The following is a 21,382-nucleotide window of genomic DNA, read 5'->3' on the forward strand; positions in this document are numbered from 1 at the left end:
CAGAAGGGCAGTCTTTTAAATATCCTAGAATGTCAGGGGCTGGAAGGGACCTCAAAAGATCATCTGGTCCAGCCCCCCGACCAGAGCAGGATCACTTAGAGCAGGTCACCCTGGAGCACATCCAGATGGTTCTTGAATACCTCCAGAGAGGGGGCGACTCCACAACCTCCCTGGGCACCCTGTTCCAGTGCTCTGTCAAGTTCAAAGTGAAAAAAAAAGATTATCTTTCTCAGGTTCACATGGAACCTCCTATGCCTCAACTTCCACCCGTTGTGCCTTGTCCTGCAACTGGGCATCACTGAGAAGAGGCTGGTTCCATCCTCCTGGCAGTTATTCCTTATATATTTATAAACATTAATCAGGTTTCCCCTCAGGCTCCTCCTCTCCAAGATAAAAAGCCCCAGCTCCCTCAGTCTCTCCTCACAAGGAAGATGTTCAACTTCCTTAATCATTTTTGTGGTTCCATCTCCTCTCTGAGAGTACAAAATGAACTCCAAGAAAGCCGGATGTAAAAATGTTTGCTCTGGGAGCCAAGTCACCTTTGGATGATGTTGCATGCTCACCCCTTCTTCAAAAGCTCACCTGTTACATGGTCAGAGCAATGCTGAGCACCGGGAGTACCAGGTAACTTTGCACTAGAATCAGACTTGGAGTCCTTTTCTACTTTTTAACAGCGATGTGAGGAATGCAGGCTGCGTTGTGCAGCCCTAAGCAAGGACTCAGTCCCTCCAGCACTGGGTCAGAACCCAGCCCCTTTCTAGCACTAACTTCCTCTGGAAACCTGGTGCCAACCAAACTGCCTGCAGGAAAGCACAGCCCTGAACAGCACCACTCTGCGTGCCACAAACACAGGCACACCCTGGCAGCTTGGAAAAAATCCAGCTCTTTTCCTGCTTTCCTCCACCACTTCGCCCCAGCCTTTAAGAGCACTGCCAAAGGCTCCAGGAGACACTGGGACGTAAATCTTGTCCATCCCACCAGCCAGAACCTCAACAATAAAACAGAGTTCAAAACTGAGGGAGAAAGAAAAACAGAAAGAAAAACAATCTCTTCCCCCCAGGATTCCCCAGGTAATGTTTGCCATATCCATAACAGACATGCAGGGTAAGCTCAGGTGCTTTCTGCTGTGCTGGCAGGGGGAGGCTTTCCCCCCACGCCAGGAAAAGCTGCCTTGAACTAGGTCAGCACTTCCCAGTCCACGTGCTGGGTTGGCAGTAACAGCGATCTGTGTGAGGAAGATTCCCAGCTTCTTGTGCTGTCTGGCTGTGAAGGGCTATGCAGTGCCTTTTGGAGGGCTGTGAAGGGCTACACGCTGCCTTTTGCAGAGCCCTGAAGGGCTCCGCACTGCCTTCTGGAGGGCTTTCTGCAGAAAGGGAAAACAAAACCAAAACCCACACAACAGATCTTGCTGCCAAGAAATATCTGTTTTGCATAAACTTCCTTCCTCCCTGCTGTCCTACTACCTCTCACGTCGGTCCTTAAGGCATACCTGTCTCTCAGTGCCTTCAAGCGCTTGCTCATTTATGTCATCTTCCTCTTTGTCATCACCTACTCAACACCGCATATTGAGCCCTTATCCTTCCTCTTAATCCTTGTACCTTCAGCTGCCAAGTCCTGGTTCAGCAGAAAGGCTGTGAAAAGCAGCAGCTATACCCATGTGCACACAGGAACTCAGCATTTTCCTGCACACAGCTTTTCTGCAGCATCGCTGAAAAAAAAAAGTGGCTTCAGTTGCTCTTCATCACTTCCCTAACTTTCTGTCCTGAACAGCTCTCACTGAAGGCAGAGCTGTCAAAACTGCATGGACCAAACTCCTACCAAACCAGGCCTGAGTCAAAACACCCTCACTAGTTTTCTTTGGCTGTGGTGGTGGCACCGTGGGTTGACATGCAATTACAACCATCCTCAGTTGAGCAAAATCCTTGTGCAGAGGTAGACGGGCTGCATCAGGCTTCCCAGCAGATTTTCATCCACACCTTTCCCCCAGGGGAAGCTAACACTTCTGTCAAGTTTAATTCACAAGGTGCCTAGGGTTACAGGATTGACTTTATGAGCACCCAGGCTTAACTGATCTCCTTTACTTAATGGAAGGTTTACAACAGCCTCACCTTGCGTCTCTCATACCTTGTAACGCTGCACCCAGCTGCCCTCCAGCCCTGATTAAGTTCTCTTCCAGCTGCCATACAGTGCCAAGGCCACTCAACATTCACTCTACAATACAGCTGCATAGAATACCAGGTTGGAAGTGACCTCAACAATCTTCCAGTCCAACCTAAGCTATAGTGTGCTGGGCCAGCACCCTGTCAAGATGAGCCTTGAAACTGTCTAATGAATCCGCCACCTCCCTTGGGAGGTTTCTCATGCACTGAGAAAGAAAAGAGTGGGAAGGCTCCAATGCCTACTTTCAAAAAGGAAGCATAAACAAAGAGTGAAAGGACTGCCACCGGGTCCTTGTGAAAAAGCCAGCACTGCAAGGTGAACAGTGCATCCCCTCACACAGCAGGCTCCAGGGAGATAGACGGCAGCCCTGCTCTTCCAGTGGAAATTCCCAGCAAATGCCTTTTGCTCCCTGCAATGTGAGCCAGCAGCAGCACAACAGCAAATATCCTTATCACCTTTGGTGAGAAAGGCAAAAGGACAAGCCAGCAGCAAGTGGCATGCCAGAAACTGCACCCAAGTTTTAGGAGTTCTACCAACAGTCAGCCTCTCTCCTCAGTCCTTCAGCCTGCAAACCAGCACTACAAGGAGGAGCAGCAGCATGCAAGTAGGAAGCCAGCCAGCTGGGGACACTGGGAAGGGGCCAAGGAAGCAGGAAAGGAACATGTCACTTGGTGCTCTAAGTCACCACATTCATGTGAACTAGACACCTCTAAGCCAAAAAAAAGCTTATTCCAACAAGAAGTTTCACACAGCCCCAAGGCACATCCCACTGCTTTTCCAAGTAGGGTTTTCCTTGTGCTCAGTGTGAGCACAACTGGCCTCCCCAGCTCCTTGGCAGCAGCCATCTCCAATCTCTTCCCTGGTACTTGCACACCTTCTGACACTGCTCAGGGCCACAGAAAATCAAACAGAGGCCACAGCACACACAACGCTGACACCCCATGCAGCTGGGATCATTAGTCAGCCAGCAGCACTGAGTGATGGCCTATGGACTAACATCACAAACGAAGGCAAGTCCCACCCAGTCTCGCTACAGCCCCAGATTCAGGGCAAAGCAAACTGTGCTCCTTCTTGTTCCACCTGCTGACAAGTTTTTGGACTAAGGAAATGTCGCAGCAGAAGGCATCAGCACAAATCTGGAAGCTCCTCTCTGCCAACGGCTGCTTTTTGGGCAATCTTTTTGCCTCAGTACAACCTTCACAGCAACTCACAGAGGACAAGTGCCAAGGATTTAAGGATAGGAGGAGACAGACCTGCTTGCTTGGTTGCAGTTTGGAGCCAAGAGCATGAAATACACTAATCCAGCCCATCTCCTCTGTCAGCTGCTGCAGACCCTGAGCAACTGAACACACAATAGAACTTTCACCCAGCTTCAACCAGAAATGAACACCACAGCCTCAGCTACTGAATTCATGCATGCTGGAAAAACAGACCTCCTGCTACTCAGGAGAGCTGGACATGAACCAGCGACCTAGAAAGAAAGCCTATGTCAATGTCCCATCATTCTCTACCTCCACATTGCTTCCAAGCCACCCAGCTTGCCTGAGTGTTTCAAAGCCCTGGTCCAAGAAGTCACAAAGTCAAAAACCATGAGGCTGCACATAACACTGCAAGTTAAAATCTCAGCTGGAGCTGAAGAGCATGGGGCAGGTGGCTCCACTGTGACTTGGCTGACCCTCAGCTGCTCTCAAAATTGTTGCCCTGATTACACTAATCCAGTTAAAGGCCAACCCTTCCTTCACATAAGCACAGCTGACACCTCATCTCTCAACATCAGTCCCCTGAAACATCTCAAGGCCAAATCCCTCCTCAGCAAACACCATGCAAGCCATCAACACTTTCTGAATCCACTTCCACCTTTGACAGACATCCTTTCTCTTGTCCTCTGTCCTGTTGCTGAGCACACAGAGGCTCCAAAACGTCAGCTGCCAGTAACACCAGTCCCTTCCACACTGCACCTCAGAGCTGACCCCCTTGAAAAGTGACTTAAAGTCAGCAGCCAGGAGGTTTTTATTGCAGCAGTCTCAGTGAAGGTCACGTTAAGCTGCACAGGTCAGAGGAAAGGTGCTGTGACTGAGAGGAAGAGGAAAACTGATGCTTCCAGCAAGCTTTTATTCAATTCGTGTCAACACAGAAGAGAGCCAGCCAGGCTGCCTGCAGCAGAGACCACCTTGCCAAGGTAGGAGATGAAGACTGGAGCCCTTCCTGTTTCCCTCGGCCGCAGACTGAGGCGCAGCTTTTACTATGACGTTTGGGAAACTGGCCTCCCTGGCAGCAGACTACAACTAGCAGCATCTGAATGTACAGCTCAAGAAGTTCAGGCAGGCAAATCAGACGCAGAGTAGAAATCATTGCACAAGCAGTGTTGCCACATCTCTCTGAGCGTGGCTGACACCGTCAGCCTTCCTGGAGCTCAGGAGGCAGCAGCATGGCAGGGTCGGTTCTAATGACTAGCAGACACCTACTGCCGTTACATTTCCTTCTAGTACTACTGAAAACAAACAAAAACAATTAAGCCACTGCAAATTTCCACAGTTCCAAAGAGCTGTACAGTGCTGGGGCACAGCTCAGGGTGTCCCTCCTTCCTTCCGATCTCTCCCTTTTCTCTCCTCCCAGGGGATTCAAACTGGCAGGAAGACCAGGAGCTCCCGGCCAGGAACTCCACACCTGGGTTTTATTTGCTGCCACTAACAGCTGATGGCTTTCAGGCTGCTTTGACCCAGGGACTGCACCTCAGTTTCAGCAGAGAGGCATCCTTTTCACAAAGCTGTTGCCACAGATCTCAGCCCTTTAGCAAAGGTAGTGAGAGCAGATGGGACCACAGGTATGTCCTACAGCATGGCAAGAGGTCTACACACCGCCAAAGTACCTCCTCAGGAACGCCCTCCTGTGCAGTCCTGGCCGCATGCAAGCAAGGCTGCCTCTAAAGTGCACGATGCAGTACACAACACTTCAAGATGGTATGGGGAGCCACACTGAAGAGCTCATCTAAAGCAGGCGACCAAAGAAAAAGTGTAAAGCCCTTCCCAAATTCAGCTGTTAGCAATGCATCAGAGTGCAAGAGATGAGAGACAAATGGAAATCAAGCAGAACCAGTGTCTTTTATTTGCTTTACAAAAGAACCAATTAAAGTAGTATTTTCAAGATGTGTTTGTTCCCCCAAGGCTCACAAATGAGACCTCCAGTAAAAAAAGATCTACACGGAGAGCTGAGCAATCCCCTGAGGTGGGTCAAAAAAGCACACGGCAGCGAAGCTGCTTTATGAAAGGAGAAAACGTCACAGGCACTTGAGAGGCAAATATAAATACAAGCAGAGAAATTCACCCTACAGACTGCAACTAACTCCAAAACCCTCAGCAAATAACTTACAAGAGCTTTAGTGACCACAGTGGTCAGAACATCTGCTTTGCTGCCCATGGAAAAATAACTCTAACACCAAGCTGCAGCATCAAGCTCTAGTTTATACTAGGAGAGCGTATTTTACACCAGCAAACCCCTGCCCACAAAATAAACCGGACCAGCTGAAGTAGTTTTCACTGGATAGATGCCACCTGTGGCACGCCTTCAGCTTCTCAAGATAATAACAGAAGTAAACATCAGGAGCAAGACTTCCTGCAGCATCTGGCTACAGTTACCAGATTTTCACTGCCATCACTGCACAGAAGTACACTCACTTGTAGAAGAGTTGAGACAACACCAGAAAGGATGACACAGTATGGATGGAGTCCCAACTACCTAGAGGCAGGGAAAACCTGGACGCACCTCCCTTCCCCTCCCAAAGGAGGGACGGTGAAGCACTCGAATGAAAACATTGTTAATGAGTGACTCAGCTGACCTTTACCCGAAATGAAAAAAGGTAATCTTTTTCCAGAAGGATCAACAGTGATTTCTGTAGCAGGGACAGTAAGTATTTCCCTAGGCATGGAAAGTGATGTCTTTCTTTCTTCTTTGGTTGGCATTAAAACTGGGCATGAAAAGCAAGATCTAACTCAAATCACACCTCAGTCTCACCACTTTCCACAACAAAATGAATTACATCTCTGAAAGTATGAAACATCTCTGAGGCTTTGCAGAACATGGCTCTGGCCTGATCTGCTTTGCAGGCTGGAGTTGCTCTGGGATGCTACTTTAATCCAATTGCTATCGGGTAACAACTGATCATCATACCAGGACCCTCTTGAAACCTAATCCATGATAACCATAGGTGAAAATTTACCAAGGACTAGTTGAGCTCAACATTGCAACCCCCTAAACATACTTTTATTCAGCACATAAGTGATCTTAACATGGTCCAGTTAGTTCACTTCGAAAATTAATCAAGTTAAATCAAATCAAGGCTACTTAAATTCTGAACAAGAGCATCTACACAAATTTAATTTGCTTTAATCAACCCACTGGAAAGGGTAATGGGATTAATTTTCTTGAGCAACCACATATGGACAGCCTCTAAGGACTGAGAACCTGGTAATATTAAAAGAACCAATAATAATTCTGCTAATTACTTAATAGAGCCAACATTAACCCCTAAAACTCGAACATGTGGATGTTACTTTTCTTCCTGCAGCAGTAAGGCATGAAGCATTAAAGGATGGCAAGAGGTTAAAAGGAGTCTCCAGCTCCCTGTCTTCTAGTCTTGACCAGCTGAATCAAAGTCAGACTCCCTCTTTTATAAGAGCTGAAACTTTTAAAGGATAAAACCATGGCAAGTGTTGAGGCAAACAGGTTTATGCAATTTTGGTTGCATTCAGACAGGCATGCAGTGCTTTCCATTACCACGGTGTAAATCTAATATAACTTGATTTTGACAGAGCTTCTACAGACCTGTATCGCTGTCAGAAACAACAGACTTCCGTCTGTTAAAAAGCTCGTACACAGCTTTTTAAACCCGAACCAGCTCCAGGGCATCTTTGATTAAGCTTAAAGGCATCTGCGTGAAGCAGGGGCCAACCTGGCCGCACTGAGGGCGAATCCATATACTCGGCATAGGCTGAACCAGCACCGCTGCAGTTGGACACCCAGAGTGCAAGCGGAGCCGCTCACAGTCCACCCTTCCCCTGCGCTGCTGGGGTGCACGGGGGTTCTGCAGGGGAAAGGAGGCCGTTTGGCTTCCAAAGCTCAATGCAAAACAAAAAATATCAACCCCGCCCCAGACTCAAATTTTTAACCGGGACCTCAACATCACCAGTACCCCTCGAACCACCAAAACGTATGGGGTATCGCAGCTCCGTTCCCGTGTTTCAATACTCCGAGCAGAACCTCCAAAGCCAGCCAAGCCATAACTGCAAGGAAGATATCTGCAGATATCCTGATATTCTGAAGGGTCTCTCGGCCATTTCACAGCAAGGGTCGTCTCCCGTGGGAGTGCACTCGGCCGCGATCACAGCCCTGCCCCAGCCCCGCTGCCCGGGCTCGGCAGTAGCGAGCGGAGCAGAAGCGCCGGCGGCGGCCTCGGCCCCATCGCAGACAAAGAGCTGTCCCCCTCCCCCGGCGCCGGTCCTCGTCTGCTCCCGGGGAGCAGCGGCATGCCCTCCACGCCCTGGGGAGGGAAGCCGGGATCCGAGGGCGGCCGCAGCTCGTCGTCATGCTAACACTGCTCCTTTTCCGCTGGCCCCCATCCATCCCTTCCCTCCTCTGACCCGCACAGTCGCCGAAGGCCACGCACAGAGGAGGGGGGCAGCTCCGACACACCCCGAAGGGCCCCACGCAGCCTCCCGCCCGGCCGCACACCCACTCCAAGCGGCCGTGTGGCGGCCGGAGCACGGAGCCCCCTCTGCTGCTCTGACCCAGCTGCGCGGGGGGCGCCGCCAACCGCCCTCACGGGTGGAGAATTTAAAATAATAGCAACTGGGAAAGAAAAAAAGATTAAAAAGAAAATTTGAAAGAGTTTCTTCCCCCTTCTCACAGTTCCCCCCCAACGGCTTCGTCCTGTCCAGCTCCCCCCGCTCCTCCCCAGCAGCCTGCTGGCCCCCCCGGGATGACTCCCACCTTCTTTGACTCCGGGCAGCTTGGAGTGGTCGATGCCAATCCCGGCCATGGTGGCGTAGCTTCACCGTCCCAGGGCCCGCAGTGCTCCGGCCCCGGCCCCCCGGGTGAGGGCAGAGCCGCGGCGGGGCCGCCCGCGCCCCGCGCCACAAAGTTGCCAGCGGTTGGAGCCGACGCACCCGGCCGTACGGCGCGGGAGAGGGGACAGAAAGCGCCGGGCGCCGGGGCGGGGCTGCCGCTCGCCGCCCCTCTCTCCGCCGCCGGGAGGTGGGCCGGGGGTTTCCCGCCTCCGCTTTTCTAGTGGCTCTCAAGCCGGAGGTGTGCGGGGCGGGAAGGCTCGCAACGCGTTCATTTGTGCTTAACCTTACTTTCTAATTATTCTCTTAAGAGCGGGGTTTGTGCATCCCCCGCTGCCGCCGGAGCGGCTTGTCAAACCGCTCGGGTCTCCTGGCGTTTTCTCATGTCCCTGGCCCTGCTCCCGCTTCACAAAGCCATCTGATCCCAGTGAAGCGCGGGCTGGGAGACAAGAACGCGGCCAGGTCGAGCCTCGAACGAGGCAGCTGCTCAGCGGCTGGCACAGGCAGCGCTCGGTGCCCGGCGTGTGTCGGGCAGCGGCAGTAAGCGGGGGTGCGATGGGCTCGGCTGTCGGGGCGGGTGCATGCCAAGCAGGGCCGCGCAGGCGACAGGCTTCTGGCCAAGGAGCACCTTGAGAGGCCTTTGAGCTCTGGTGGCACTCTGCCACGACGGGGTTGGAGGCAGCCTTCAGGAGAAACCAAGAGGACTTAGAGCTGCAGGCCCTTTGTTTTCCAGCAGTAAAGTAACAGCACCAGACGATGCCCTCTGGGCAAAGGGGAGGAGACAAAAGGAAGAGGATCTGAGGTTTAAGGGTCATTGAGCTTCTCTGGGCTGCGCTCCACACGAGTCAACTGTTCATAAATAAGCACTTATCTTAGGATCATGCGAGCAGCGAATGAAGGCAGTATCGATACACTCGAAAGGTGGGACCTCCAGCTTCTCTTCTGACATCCCATAGTCTGCCATTGGCAGAGGGATGCAGAAGTGAGAAGGGAACCGAGCCCATCTTCTCTTCTTCCTTTCCAACAGGATTTGGGCAGCCCTGTGCCCCTCGACAACTGGAATGGGACCTGAGAGAGAGAGAGAGAGAGAGAGATAGTGGAATGCCAGATCGCAGGGGAAATAAGTAAATAAATAAATAAGCAGCAAAGGGAATAATATCTCCGGTTTGGTTTTAAAGAAGTAAAAATGTTAAAGAAACTGCAAACATTTGAATCGATTTCCAGAGATTTTCCTTATTCGATCCAGAATTTTCTATTCCTGTTTTCTGAAACTCAGAAACTTAAGTGCTGCTCCTTTAAAACGATGCTTCATCATCCCCAAAGCAGGTTTGCATAGACTTTGTCTTTAATCTGACAGCCTTTACTTCTCCCTCGGCTGCTCAGCCTTCTCCACAGTAAAAGCCACTGAGCTGTCTGTGTTTATGATCCTGTATCCCTCACGCACCTCTCACATCTCTCCTGTGTGCTGACACATGCAGAGAGCCCATGAGCCTTCTGCCTAGAAGGCTGTTGTACCCCTTTGCTGAGAGGTGAATATTCCACCGGATCACCCCCACCACAAAGGTCCTCCAGATGACCATACAGATGGGGATTAGTCACAGGGTCTTGTTCCCCCAAGGGGCAGCTCACACAGATGATCTGTCACAGTCCCAGCTCCTCCTAATCTCTCAGCTATTCACACAAGTGATACAACTATTTCCAGAGCCGGCTGAGTCTAGTCTGGCTGATTTCCAAAGTGTGGGGGGGTGGCTAACACCCAAACCATCCCATCCTTGCAAATAATCCCCACTGTAACAGCCAGATTCAGGCTAAGGAAGGGTCTGAAAGTTAGTTTCCAGTTTCCCCTAAATTTGGTTTACTTTTTTTTTTCTGAACACCTTGTGCTAAGTGAACTTCTTGGTATTTATTATTGAACAAAAGCAAATATATAGAGGAAACGGCACAGAATGTAAACCTGGCACAGGTCACAGCTTTCCAAAACTGGAGGATGGTTTTCTCCTGCCCTTCTCTCAGTATAAGTTCACAGTATCACAGTATCACCAAGGTTGGAAGAGACCTCACAGATCATCAAGTCCAGCCCTTTACCACAGAGCTCAAGGCTAGACCATGGCACCAAGTGCCACGTCCAACCTTGCCTTGAACTGCCCCAGGGATGGCAACTCCACCACCTCCCCAGGCAGCCCATTCCAGTGTCCAATGACTCTCTCAGTGAAGAACTTTCTCCTCACCTCCAGCCTAAATTTCCCCTGGCACAGCCTGAGGCACAGTTCTGGTGCTGGCCACCTGAGAGAAGAGAGCAACCTCCCCCTGGCCACAACCTCCCTTCAGGTAGTTGCAGACAGCAATAAGGTCACCCCTGAGCCTCCTCTTCTCCAGGCTAACCAATCCCAGCTCCCTCAGCCTCTCCTCGTAGAGCTGTGCTCAAGGCCTCTCCCCAGCCTCGTTGCCCTTCTCTGGACACGCTCAAGCATCTCAGTGTCCCTCCTAAACTGGGGGGCCCAGAACTGAACACAGTACTCAAGGTGTGGTCTAACCAGTGCAGAGTACAGGGTCAGAATGACCTCCCTGCTCCTGCTGACCACACCATTCCTGATGCAGGCCAGGATGCCACTGGCTCTCTTGGCCACCTGGGCACACTGCGGGCTCATGTTGAGGCGGGTATCAATCAGTACCCCCAGATCCCTTTCTGTTTGGCTGCTCTCCAGCCACTCTGACCCCAGCCCCAGTTATTGAATTCAAAGCTGCAGAAGCTGAAAGTTCATATCATTCATATTAACACATCAGCTTTAACACAACAGAGATGCCTTCATTGCTCTGCATTTCGAAGCACAGCTTCTAAGCTCTCCAGCCCAGCCATCCCATGCTTTACTCCATCCACACAGCTCTTTGCGCTCATTTTCAGTAATGAATTTGGATCATATTAAGCTGTCTGGCAAGGGTCAAACTGAGCAACATGAATTAGTCATAATCTGCACTGCACTCAGGAGATACCACATTGGGCTGATGGCAGTTTGGCTGCTGTTAAGAGGGAGCTGTGTTCCTGACTACGAGTAGCTAACTAAAGCAAGATCTGGTACCTGATGTCAGGGTCGCAGCAGAGTAGTTCCTGAGGTTCCTGGGCTCAGGTTTCAGCTACACAAATTATGTGGCTCCCGATGCCTTCCTAGAGCTCTCACAGGCATGAGAATGTATCTGTTCTTGCAAGGTTTGCTGAAGCTCAGTGACAGCAGTTGAATGGTGATCTCTGTTAGGACCCAAAGGAACTACAAGGAGACAAGATAAGGGGCATTTTTTTTCTTGGTGCTGGAAATGAAAGGAACATTTCTAGCTGACAGAGCACAGAAAGGCTGGAACATGCTCCTGGGAAGGGTAATGGGAGCAAAATCAGTGCATAATGTTCCCTAAGGCAGAGTCCCCCACACCAAAGTATTTTCTTTGGACTTCCCTTTCATCTTAGCTTGATTATGAGAGATCCATTCATCTAGAAGATGGAATGAATCACATGAGGATTATAGAAAGTTTCAAAGGCAGCTACAAGCCCCAAACATCATAGAATCTTAGGGGCTGGAACAGACCTTGAAAGATCATCCAGTCCAACCTCCCCCACAGAACAGGACCACATTTTATTTTTTGTTTTACAGGACAGTTTTCAATATGACTGTTTTTTTATCTCCCTCCTTTCATCTCCTTCCTTTCCCTCCATCTTCCTCTTTTCATCTCCATCTCCATCTTTCCAGCACCACCTCCCCTTTTCCACCACACCTGCCCCTTTCCCACCCCACACAGCATTTCCCCCTTTTTTCCTCCAAACCCAGAGCACCTGGGTGCTGTTGGAGTCTCCTCCCACCCCAGGTGTGATCACTTTGCCCTCCCTGCCCACTCCCCTTTATAAGCAGCTCAGGAAAGGCACAAGCCCCAAGTTTGCCCATTTGGGCAGAGGGATCCCCTCCTGACATCACTGGTGAGTACCCATGGTGCACACTGGGTGAATGGGAGTGGAATCTAAAGGCCGGGGGGCCTGGTGGCCCCCCGGCTCGATAGGATAGGGTTCATACTTGCTTTAATATCGTCCATAGGGGCTGGCTGAGCTCCTCTCTGTTTAGTTTCTTCCTTCTGCTCACTTCTAAAACTGTAGAAATGGCAGGAATTAATCTGTGGAACGTTTTGAGAAGCATTGAATGAGCATGGGGCAAATGTCTGAGAAATAATTTTCTTCAAGTAGGTTCATTTAACTTACCAGCTATATGGCAGCTTTGGAGAAGGATGGGTTTGTAGACTTGTTTTCACAGATGCCTTTTGGTCCTCTGACCTCAAGAAGAGGAGTTCTGCTCTCATCCAAGATGCGGTTTGGCCTCTCAGCTCTGCAGCCACCCCAACGTGACCACAGAGAGACTGTGGAGGAAAGGAAATCAAACAGGATCCAGGGGATCAGTTACTGAGGTAATGCTGGCACTACAGCAGCATCACATCTTAAGCTCTCAAGGGGTTTCTGATAGTGGTGGGTCTCAAATTACCCTCCCAACTCTCTTGGGTCTAAAAGCTGCTGCTTCTACTCAAAAAAACATGGATGGGTTTTGTCAGTCCTGCTAGACTGACATCAGCTTATGCTGTTCAAAATGTGCTGCTTGACAAAGAGCAGGCAGCAGCTCCAATAAAGCTGGGCAGACTGGGTGCTGGGTTTGGGGTTTTTTTTTTGCTTAAGATAATAAGAAGATACTTCAGTCTTTTATTAAAGCAAGTACCTAATCTCATGGGAGCTTCTGCTGGAAGACAAGCCCATCTCATTCCTCAGGGTGAAAGCAACTGGCAAGCTGATGTGGAATTTGAGCTGAAGTGCATGGCACATCCCCTTGCCATCTCTTATGGAATAACTTCACTCAGGAGGGAATGTGCATGGCTTTAGTCCAACCTCAAAGCAAGCTTGGCTTTAAAACTCTGATGAGGCTGCTCAGAGCCTTGACCAGGTGAGTTTTGAGAATCACCCCTCTGAGCTCCTGTTGCATTCTTTGCTCACTGATTTTTTTTTTCTTCTTATATTCAGGTGGACTTCTTGCTGCAGACTGTGACCCTGGACACCCCAGACCCTTGTCCTTGCACTCTGCACCTTGTTTGGCTCTATACTTCCCAGTAGCTACTCTTCATGGCAGACTGATTTAGTTGTGGCCATTAATGAGGCAGGAACTATAAAATACGTAGTTAGTTTTATTTCTGGAAAGCCCTGCCCACAACTATATACAAATTAGATAACTTTGGGTTCTAATTAGGTCAGGGAGAATCTTCACAAGGATGCTTATGGGCAATTCAGTCATTTAGGAGAATCAGAAAAATGGGAAAAGCTTAGCCACAAAATGGCTTTGCTCCACTTACAAATGAAAGGCAGCCTGAAGCCCTAGGCAGTGTCTGTTCACTCACTGTGGTGGGGTGGGAATTTCTCCTCCCTGGCTCCTTTGTGGCAATGGTGGAACTGCTTGGCTGTTTAGAGGCTTCCAGATCTTCCCAGGGTGCTGGGAAAGAGGCAGATGATCTCTGACCTGGTCCTAGTTCCTCTTGGCATGGAGGTTTGCAGAGGTGCAGGCAGCATCTCTTGCAGATGTGCAAAGAGCACCATGGCAGTGGAACTTCTTGCCATGTGGTGAGGCACTTAAATGCCTTCTCCTGGGAAACTTGAGGCACTTAAGTATCCAGCTAGTTCAAGCCCAAAACCTAGCTGGTCTGAAGCATGAGGCAGAGCAGAACTGTCCAGTAGCAGTGAGGCAGAAGCAGCTCAACTGCTTGCAGCTCAGCTCAATTTATATTACTTGCTGGAGTAAAATGGCTCTTTTAGCCACAGAGATTCACCAATCAAAATGGCAATCACCAGTGCAAAACTGACCCTATTAGGTGAAACCAGGGCTTGCCCACCCTTATTTGGGCAAGGCACCAACAAGGACCTAAACACCTGCTTATTACTTTGGGAGGTGACATAATGGCCCCAGCCTTTGTTTTCCTTCTGCCCTTGATTTCCCCCATCAGCAGAAGGATGGGGCAAGCCAGGACATCTAATAGGCCTAGTAGCCTTCCAGCACACAGACCCTCTGTACAAAACACACCATGATCACTGAGAGGTGTTGTCCAGCTGAGAGCAAGTGCTCAGAGATGGTGCTTCAGCTGGGACTGTGCCACCCCATGAGCCTTGAACCCCAGAGTGGGGCACTTTCCCTACCTGCATCCAGGCATTTGATCCTGCCCCCAGACATGTGTCACTCCTGGAATGTCCAGGTTGTCACACCAGTGCAACACACACCAGTCTCCCAGATAAAACAGCACTGAAAATGCTCCTGAGGGGGAGGTGCAAAGCAGAGGCTCAAACTGTTAAATAAAAGCCACAAGATCTGGACTGACCCTCAGGAAGACCCCAGTGAGCTTGCAGGAGCTGCCAGGCAGAGCATTTGGGCTAGCAGTGCCTTCTGCTGCTAAACCCCTTCTGCAGGCAGGGAGAGGCAGTTTTGTTTGCTGCTTGAACTGGGCACTTCTCCAAGTCTCCTGTTGTCATTTTAGGTCAACAGGATAACAACTGTGAAATAAATTGGGCTGCATCAAGATGTTTAATTTTCAACAGAACAGCCTTTGTTAGAGTTGCCTTAATGATGGCAAGGCTAACTTCCAGCTGATTAAGAGAGAGAATGATGATCCTGCATGCAGGAATGTGTGCATCAGTTCATGAGCAGTGCAAAGACATGAGGGGGAAAAAAAGGTTCTAGGTGCCTCATATCAAATGCTGCATGAAAAATGTCTCCAGAACCTGTGGGTTGTTGCTGAATGATGTCAAGGGACTGACCTTCCATTGTAACTGGGATGGGAACACACTCTTCTTTGATCCAGTTCAGTCGTTTACCTCCCTGCATTTCTAAGCTAAGACACTTCAAGAGCGGTTTCTAAGCCCTGTGCCAGATGGGGCCAATGAGAGGAAGTGAACACTGGCAAGAAGCACCAAGCAGCAGGTGTGCAGTTTCCTTACTTAACTGAGTGGTGCCTGGGGGAATTCAAGCTCCTTGGAGAACAAGGAGAGCAGGAGTATGCAAGGATTAAGGTATTATGGAGCACATCATGGGGAATGAATGAAGTGATTGCAGAGAAGGAAGAAAGAGGAAACTAAACGTGTGCTTACAGGTAACATAATGGGGAGCACTAAGAAAATGGTGAGCTGTGCATCTATGGAAGGAGAGCTTTTGTTAGCCTTCAAGCTATGGAAAGAGAACCCATGTAGGTTGAAGTCAAGTAGGATGCTGCTCACAGCTTGGTCACCTGCACAGGTCAGATGCTTGTCCAGGCCATTGTGGAAACTGCAAAGTGCAAATGAAGTCTGCATCTCTGGCTGCAATTTCACACAGACGTTGCAAGGGTTGTAGTTTTGGTGATGAATTTCCACCCCCACCCCCCCAGTGAAATAGAGGAAGTTTCACATCAGTAAAAGAGACCAAATGCCTTCCAGAATATCTCCTTTACCAACGAAAGTGAGAACTAATACTGAAGTGCTACGTTTGCTGCTTTATTCTTCCCTCAGCTGCTGTACACCTTTCACACAATCTCAAAAGGTTAGGGATTGGAAGGGACCTCCAGAGATCATCTAATTCAACCCCCCTGCCAAAGCAGGATTGCCTAGGGCAGGCCACACAAGAACACATCCAGGTTGGCTTTGAAAGTCTCCAGAGAAGGAGACTTCCTTGGTCTTAGAAGTCAGAAGAACAGTACCTAGCAGTAGTGTTCTTCATTTACTGCTCTGCAGGGAGTTTCCTGCAGCCCCACATAACAGAAGCCTAAAGAAAGTGGCAGATAGCAGTGATGCAACTTGCCCAGTTCTCAGCTATTCAACAGTCACTACTGCCTGGATGAATCTTCAACACACCGACTTTAGAGTAGGAGACAAGCTCAGGCAGCCTAAGAAAGCTCAGCTACACAGTAGAGATAACACACCTTGTGGTTGGTCCCCCTTACTGCTGTGGAATCTCCACCAGAAGTCATGTACCAGACCACCACTTGGGTTCCTCCTGGCTCTGCACGCTGAGAGAACAAGTGACAGTGACCTCTGAATTTAATCTTCTGGAAAGAATAAATGAACTGAGGTCTGCCCCTGTTGGCAGGGTGATGGGCAAGTCCCAGCTCTAGACATCACCTCTTGGTGGCTGTGTATTGCTCTGTTCCCTCAGTTGCCTTTTTCACAAGTGGCTGTTCTCTAATGTCTTGTACATGGAGAAGGAAAAGGCTCTCCAGAAAACCAGGCAGGCTCCCAGATCACTCTCAACCCTCCTACTTCTATTGCCTTTACTGGGGGACTCTGTTCTGTAGGTGACACTGCTCTGGCAAAGGCACCTCACAGCGTCACTTAGCATTTGGTGTCCCTGCCAAATTCAGGGGCACTGCTCACACTCATCATCCAGAATAGACTCAGAGATTCCAGGTGAGTCAGAACAGAGAGGGGTCAAGTACCAGGTAAATCTGATACTATAACCAAGTCATTCCAGGACATTCCAGGCACAGAACAGTCCCTGCACAGCCACCTCAATATTTACCATTCAGGAGCATTGCTGGAAATTACTTTTGAGTCCTGTAGGACACAGAACATTTAAAAGCAGAAAAGGTTTCTGTGTTGATTTCACTGCCTCACCAGAGGTCTCAGACAACTACTCACAGTCAGCAGGAACAAGAGATTGTCTGGAGGACGTGCTTCAGCTTGGAATTCAGAGGTACAGGTGAGAATGATACCACACCTGCCTCTGCTCCCTGCTTTCTCTCCATGGGTTGCCTCCTGCCGCATTGGATTCTTTCACACCTGAGTGTTGCTCTTTCAGCCCTTCACTCCAGGAAGCTACTTTGGAGCTGGCTTGCTCTCTTAGAGTTTGAATGGTTTCCTGATAGCCTCCAGGGTGGATGTGAAAGCCAGGCAGGCAGCCCAGCCACACTGCTTACCCTCCTCTGCCTTAACCTTTGCCTCTCTCTAGCACACTGCCCATCTGATGGGAGCCTGTGATGCTTCCCTCTGTGTGCTCCTTTGGTTGCTTGCAGTGAGGTGGCAACTTGAGCTACTTTACAGCCTGCCTTGAACTCTCTCTTTTGCTTTCTCTAGGCAAGGATACAGTTAAACCACAGCAAACAGCTGAGTCCCTAAGACAAGCACGTAGAAAGGGGAACAAATTGCATGAGTCATACTAAAAGCTTCATAAATATTGACTGGCTTGAACAGCCCCCTGAGGAGCAGAGAATCTCATGTTATAACTAGATCTCCCTCCACATTAAGCACTCCCTCCTTCAAGCAGCTGTATGGGGAGCTGCTCTCCTGCCTTATATGTTCACTATGTTAATTCTTTCCTGCAGTCAAGTTGCTCTGTCAGGGAATTGGCACCACACATCAGCAGAGTATCTGAGAACCTTCCAGTGGTGTTTTAAATAAGGGGAGTGGAGTGGGGTTTGTTCTTTCCAGTTCAGCCTAGGGTAGAAGTGACAAAGGGAGAGGAGAAATCACATAGTAAATGTGTAAGAAGTAAAGGTTGAAGAGGACAGGGTGGTTTTCAGTACCTTATGCTCCAGTTCCTGACAGGTGGAGCACAGCTGGAGCCATGAAGGAGCAGAATCACAGAATGAACCAGGTTGAAAAATACCTCTAGGATCATCCAGTCCAGCCTAGCACCTATCCCTTCTAATTAACTAGACCATGGCACTAAGTGCCTCATGCAGTCTCCTTTAAATGCCTCTAGGGATGGGGACTCCACCACCTCCCCGGGCAGCCCATTCCAATGCCAAACACTCATTCTGTGAAGAATTTCTTCCTAATGTCCAGCCTAAACCTGTCCTGGCACAGAAGATACAGGTCACTGTCTGTCACTGCTTGCCTGGCAGAAGAGACCAACCCCACCTGGCTACAGCCTCCCTTCAGGTAGCTGTAGACAGCAATGAGGTCTGCTTTGAGCCTCCTCTTCTCCAGGCTGCACACCCCCAGCTCCCTCAGCCTCTCCTCACAGGGCTGTGCTCCAGGCCTCTCACCAGCTTTGTTGCCCTACTCTGGACACATTCCAGCATCTCAACATCTCTCTTGAATTGAGTAGCCCAGAACTGGACACAGTACTCTAGGTGTGGCCTGCAGCCTTAAGCAAAGGCTCCTCTCTTACAGGTCCTCTCACACAGTTCCTCTCACAACAGGTTGTTTGCTTTGGAACCAAGCAAATTACATTTGAGTAGAGATCATAAGATCATGACAAACCCCACAGATGCTTTTGGGGCTCATCTGAAGTGCACAATGTATGTGATGTTTTTATGTGCTCTTGGGAAGCTCTGAGAGGGGGGGGGGGGGGGTGGGGTGTGGAGAAAAGAAGAATAAAAATAATAATTAAAAAGAAAGCAGTTCTCTCTGGCTCCAAACCCCAAATGTACTGCATAAGAAGTGGTCTGGAAACCTGCCACTGCAAGCTGGCTCTGGAAAGCAGCCCTTTCATGTTCTCCTGCTTTCAGCAGCTCGACACTGCCTCCTGCACCTCACAAGTCACTCAAAGCGTGCACTGAATTTTCCCCTTATCTGGGGTTTACTCTGAGATAGGAGGGGCTATGCTTTGGGCTTAAACTAAGATTAGGTTATTTGGGGACTGCAGCTCTTCTAGAGGGAATCTTAACTTACTTAGCGTTAACAGCAAAGCCCAAAGCGACCTTAGAGAAATTGGGGCTTTATTTCATGTGCTTGAAAGCCTTCACTGCCCTGAGTGTACCTGGCAGAGAAGAGGATTCTGTGCACAGGAAGAAGCTAAGTGTTTTGAGGAAGATAATGTCTGTGGACATCAAGGGCCAGCCACTCCCTAGGGAGCAAGCAGCCAAGGCCAGCAATGCTGGCTTAAGGAGAGGGACCCATCCCAAGAGGTGCAATCAGGGCAGGCCAGAGAGAGAAGCCAGATTCCATCAAGAGTCCCAGTGATCAGGGAAGCTCATGATGCTGAAGTAGATCCAGGGTGAAGAGAGCAACCAGGGTCAAACAGCCAGACAGGTCACACCGGTGGAGCACGTCTGAAGTCAAGCAGGGAAGTCAACCTGCAGGTCTGAGTTCAGATCAGCAGAGAACATGGGCAGGTAAAAAGATACAGTGGGGCTACAGACCAGCATTTCTTTATCAGAACTCCAGCAGAACCAGAAGGAAGCCTTGGCCAAGAGTGGTCAGGTCTATTAACAGCCTCAGGGCCCTCTCTCTCACACTCAGAGCTGATGCAGTGGCATCTACCTGTGCCCAGTCCTCTCCATTCTTGCTGTCTGGGTTGGTTGGTATTGCCCACCCCTGGCAGATTTCCAGTTTGCTTGGTTTTGTGTCCCTGAAGTCTGCATAGCTCTGTGAAAAGAGAAACTTCTACATGAAGAGGCTTAGACAACATAGGAATGTGGAAGGTAGAGATGATGCTCACACCTTTGTATTGTCCCTGTCTTCAAGTTTTAGACATGAGTGCATGGGGGATGATGTAGAAGACATCATCACTGAGGGAAGGAATAGCAGGAGAGTGGAGACTATGTTGTTTTGTTGCTGGCAGATTTCCAGTTTGGTTGTTTTTGTGTCCCTGAAGTCTGCATAGCTCTGTGAAAAGAGAAACTTCTACATGAAGAGGCTTAGACAACATATGAATGTGGAAGGTAGAGATGATGCTCACACCTTCATATTGTTCCTGTTTTCAAGCTCTAGACATGAGTGCTTGGGGGATGATGTAGAAGACATCCTCACTGAGGGAAGGAATAGCAATAGCAGGAGTATGGAGACTCTGTTGTTTTGTAGTCGAGGATGAACCATAAAATGTGACAGTATTTCTAGCACCTGGAGAAATGGGCTAAAAGCAAAGGAATTTTCCAGGTGGAAGTCTGGCAGAAGCCTAAGACTGCAAAGCAACCATCTGATAACTACAGCAAATGCTTCCCTAGTGTCTGGCAGCGGCTGTCAGGCATCTACCCACTCACCCACCCGCTGAGAGCATCCACCTCTCACAGCATTTAGTGATCTCCCTGCTAGGATGTAAATGTAGAATGGTAGCCCCACACCTTCCTCAGGCCCTCCCTTGCAGGGACTGGCACACTCTACATGTGAGTTACTTTGGGGGCTGGACAACTGCAGTGACCCAGAACTGCAAGAAAGAGGAAATTCCAGGGAGCAGCTCATCTTCCTGAAAGACTCTGCCAAGAGTTCATTGTGTCTTACAGCCAAGGCCAGGAAAAGCCAGTCAGAGATCTGTGGATTCTGCATGAACTTAGATGAGATGGGGAAACCTGTAAGGCAAAGTCCATTTCACAGCAGCTCTCAAGACAGACTGGTAGGACCTGTAAAGCCATTTGGGTGCCAAGCTCTTTCCTCAAGAGCAGAATTTTGAGCCAGAGCTGCTGTTGTCCACCCTGGACTCTTCTGTAAGGTGTTAATTAAGTTATGACCTGTGCTTCATGGAGGTCACTTACCTCCAACCAGTTTGCAACTTAGGGAGATGGCTGGAAAAGTGCTCCCAGTGGGACACAGGCATCCCTCATTCCAAATGGGACTTTGTGAAGAAGGGGAGGACATTGCCTGGTTGATTTACTGGTCTCACAGTACTAAGAGGCGAGATAGATTTGGGTTATTTGGACACCTACAGAGAAAATCTGGGGACTGTTTCCCCAGTAGAGAAGTATTCCCTAATGGAAGCACCACGTTTGTTTTCATAGGCACTTTGGGCAAGAAATCAGAGCCTCTCTTCCTCAGTTTTTCTCAGAAGAAGTGAGTTTTGAAAGGGATATTAAGAGGTTAGTCATTCCATGGCTATCCAAGGTACACAGCAAGCTGGAGTGAGAGCTGGAGGCCAGAAGCCAAAAGCCCAAACATGGAAATAATATTGTCTTTTAGTTAAGATGAAGTGCAGATAGTGTCAGACAAAGCTGTGCTGGGTAACCTGGCATAATGTGGTGTCCAAAAAAGCACAAAAAGTGATTCATTAGGAGTCTGTGTACAGGACAGAGCTTGCCAAGGCATAGTACAGAGGATTCAGTTCTGCAGAGGAAGCAAAAGTGAAGAACAAAGTTTAGCCCTGTCAGTGTCACAACAGTTTTCTTGGTAAGAAAAGTGTAATAGCAAACTAGCAGCAGGTCCCTGATCGATAGTGATGGACAGGTGACAAATAGAAGCCAAACCAAGAGGTAGTCAT

The 21,382-nt window shown here is 49.4% G+C and overlaps 1 protein-coding gene and 1 long non-coding RNA gene across 3 annotated transcripts in view; one reads left to right on the forward strand and one right to left on the reverse strand.

Annotated features, from left to right (window-relative positions):
* The window catches only part of CCDC50 (coiled-coil domain containing 50), a 48,198-nt gene extending 39,749 nt beyond the window's left edge, over positions 1-8,449 (reverse strand). The window contains exon 1 of one of the 2 annotated variants that reach the window (XM_064152924.1): positions 8,146-8,449. In XM_064152924.1, coding sequence (XP_064008994.1) covers positions 8,146-8,194 — 49 coding nt within the window. In that variant the 5' untranslated portion in view covers positions 8,195-8,449. The remainder of the gene's footprint in view (positions 1-8,145) is intronic. The other variant, XM_064152923.1, reaches the window with a different exon arrangement.
* Positions 8,450-12,642: 4,193 nt separating this feature from the next.
* On the forward strand, positions 12,643-15,413 carry LOC135180473 (uncharacterized). Its single transcript, XR_010304441.1, has 3 exons — positions 12,643-12,659; positions 13,012-13,183; positions 13,261-15,413. It is a non-coding gene; the product is annotated as an uncharacterized LOC135180473 (long non-coding RNA).
* Positions 15,414-21,382: the final 5,969 nt, after the last annotated feature.

This window comes from Pogoniulus pusillus, chromosome 13 (assembly GCF_015220805.1).
Source record: "Pogoniulus pusillus isolate bPogPus1 chromosome 13, bPogPus1.pri, whole genome shotgun sequence".
In the NCBI taxonomy this organism is placed as follows: Eukaryota; Metazoa; Chordata; class Aves; order Piciformes; family Lybiidae; genus Pogoniulus; species Pogoniulus pusillus.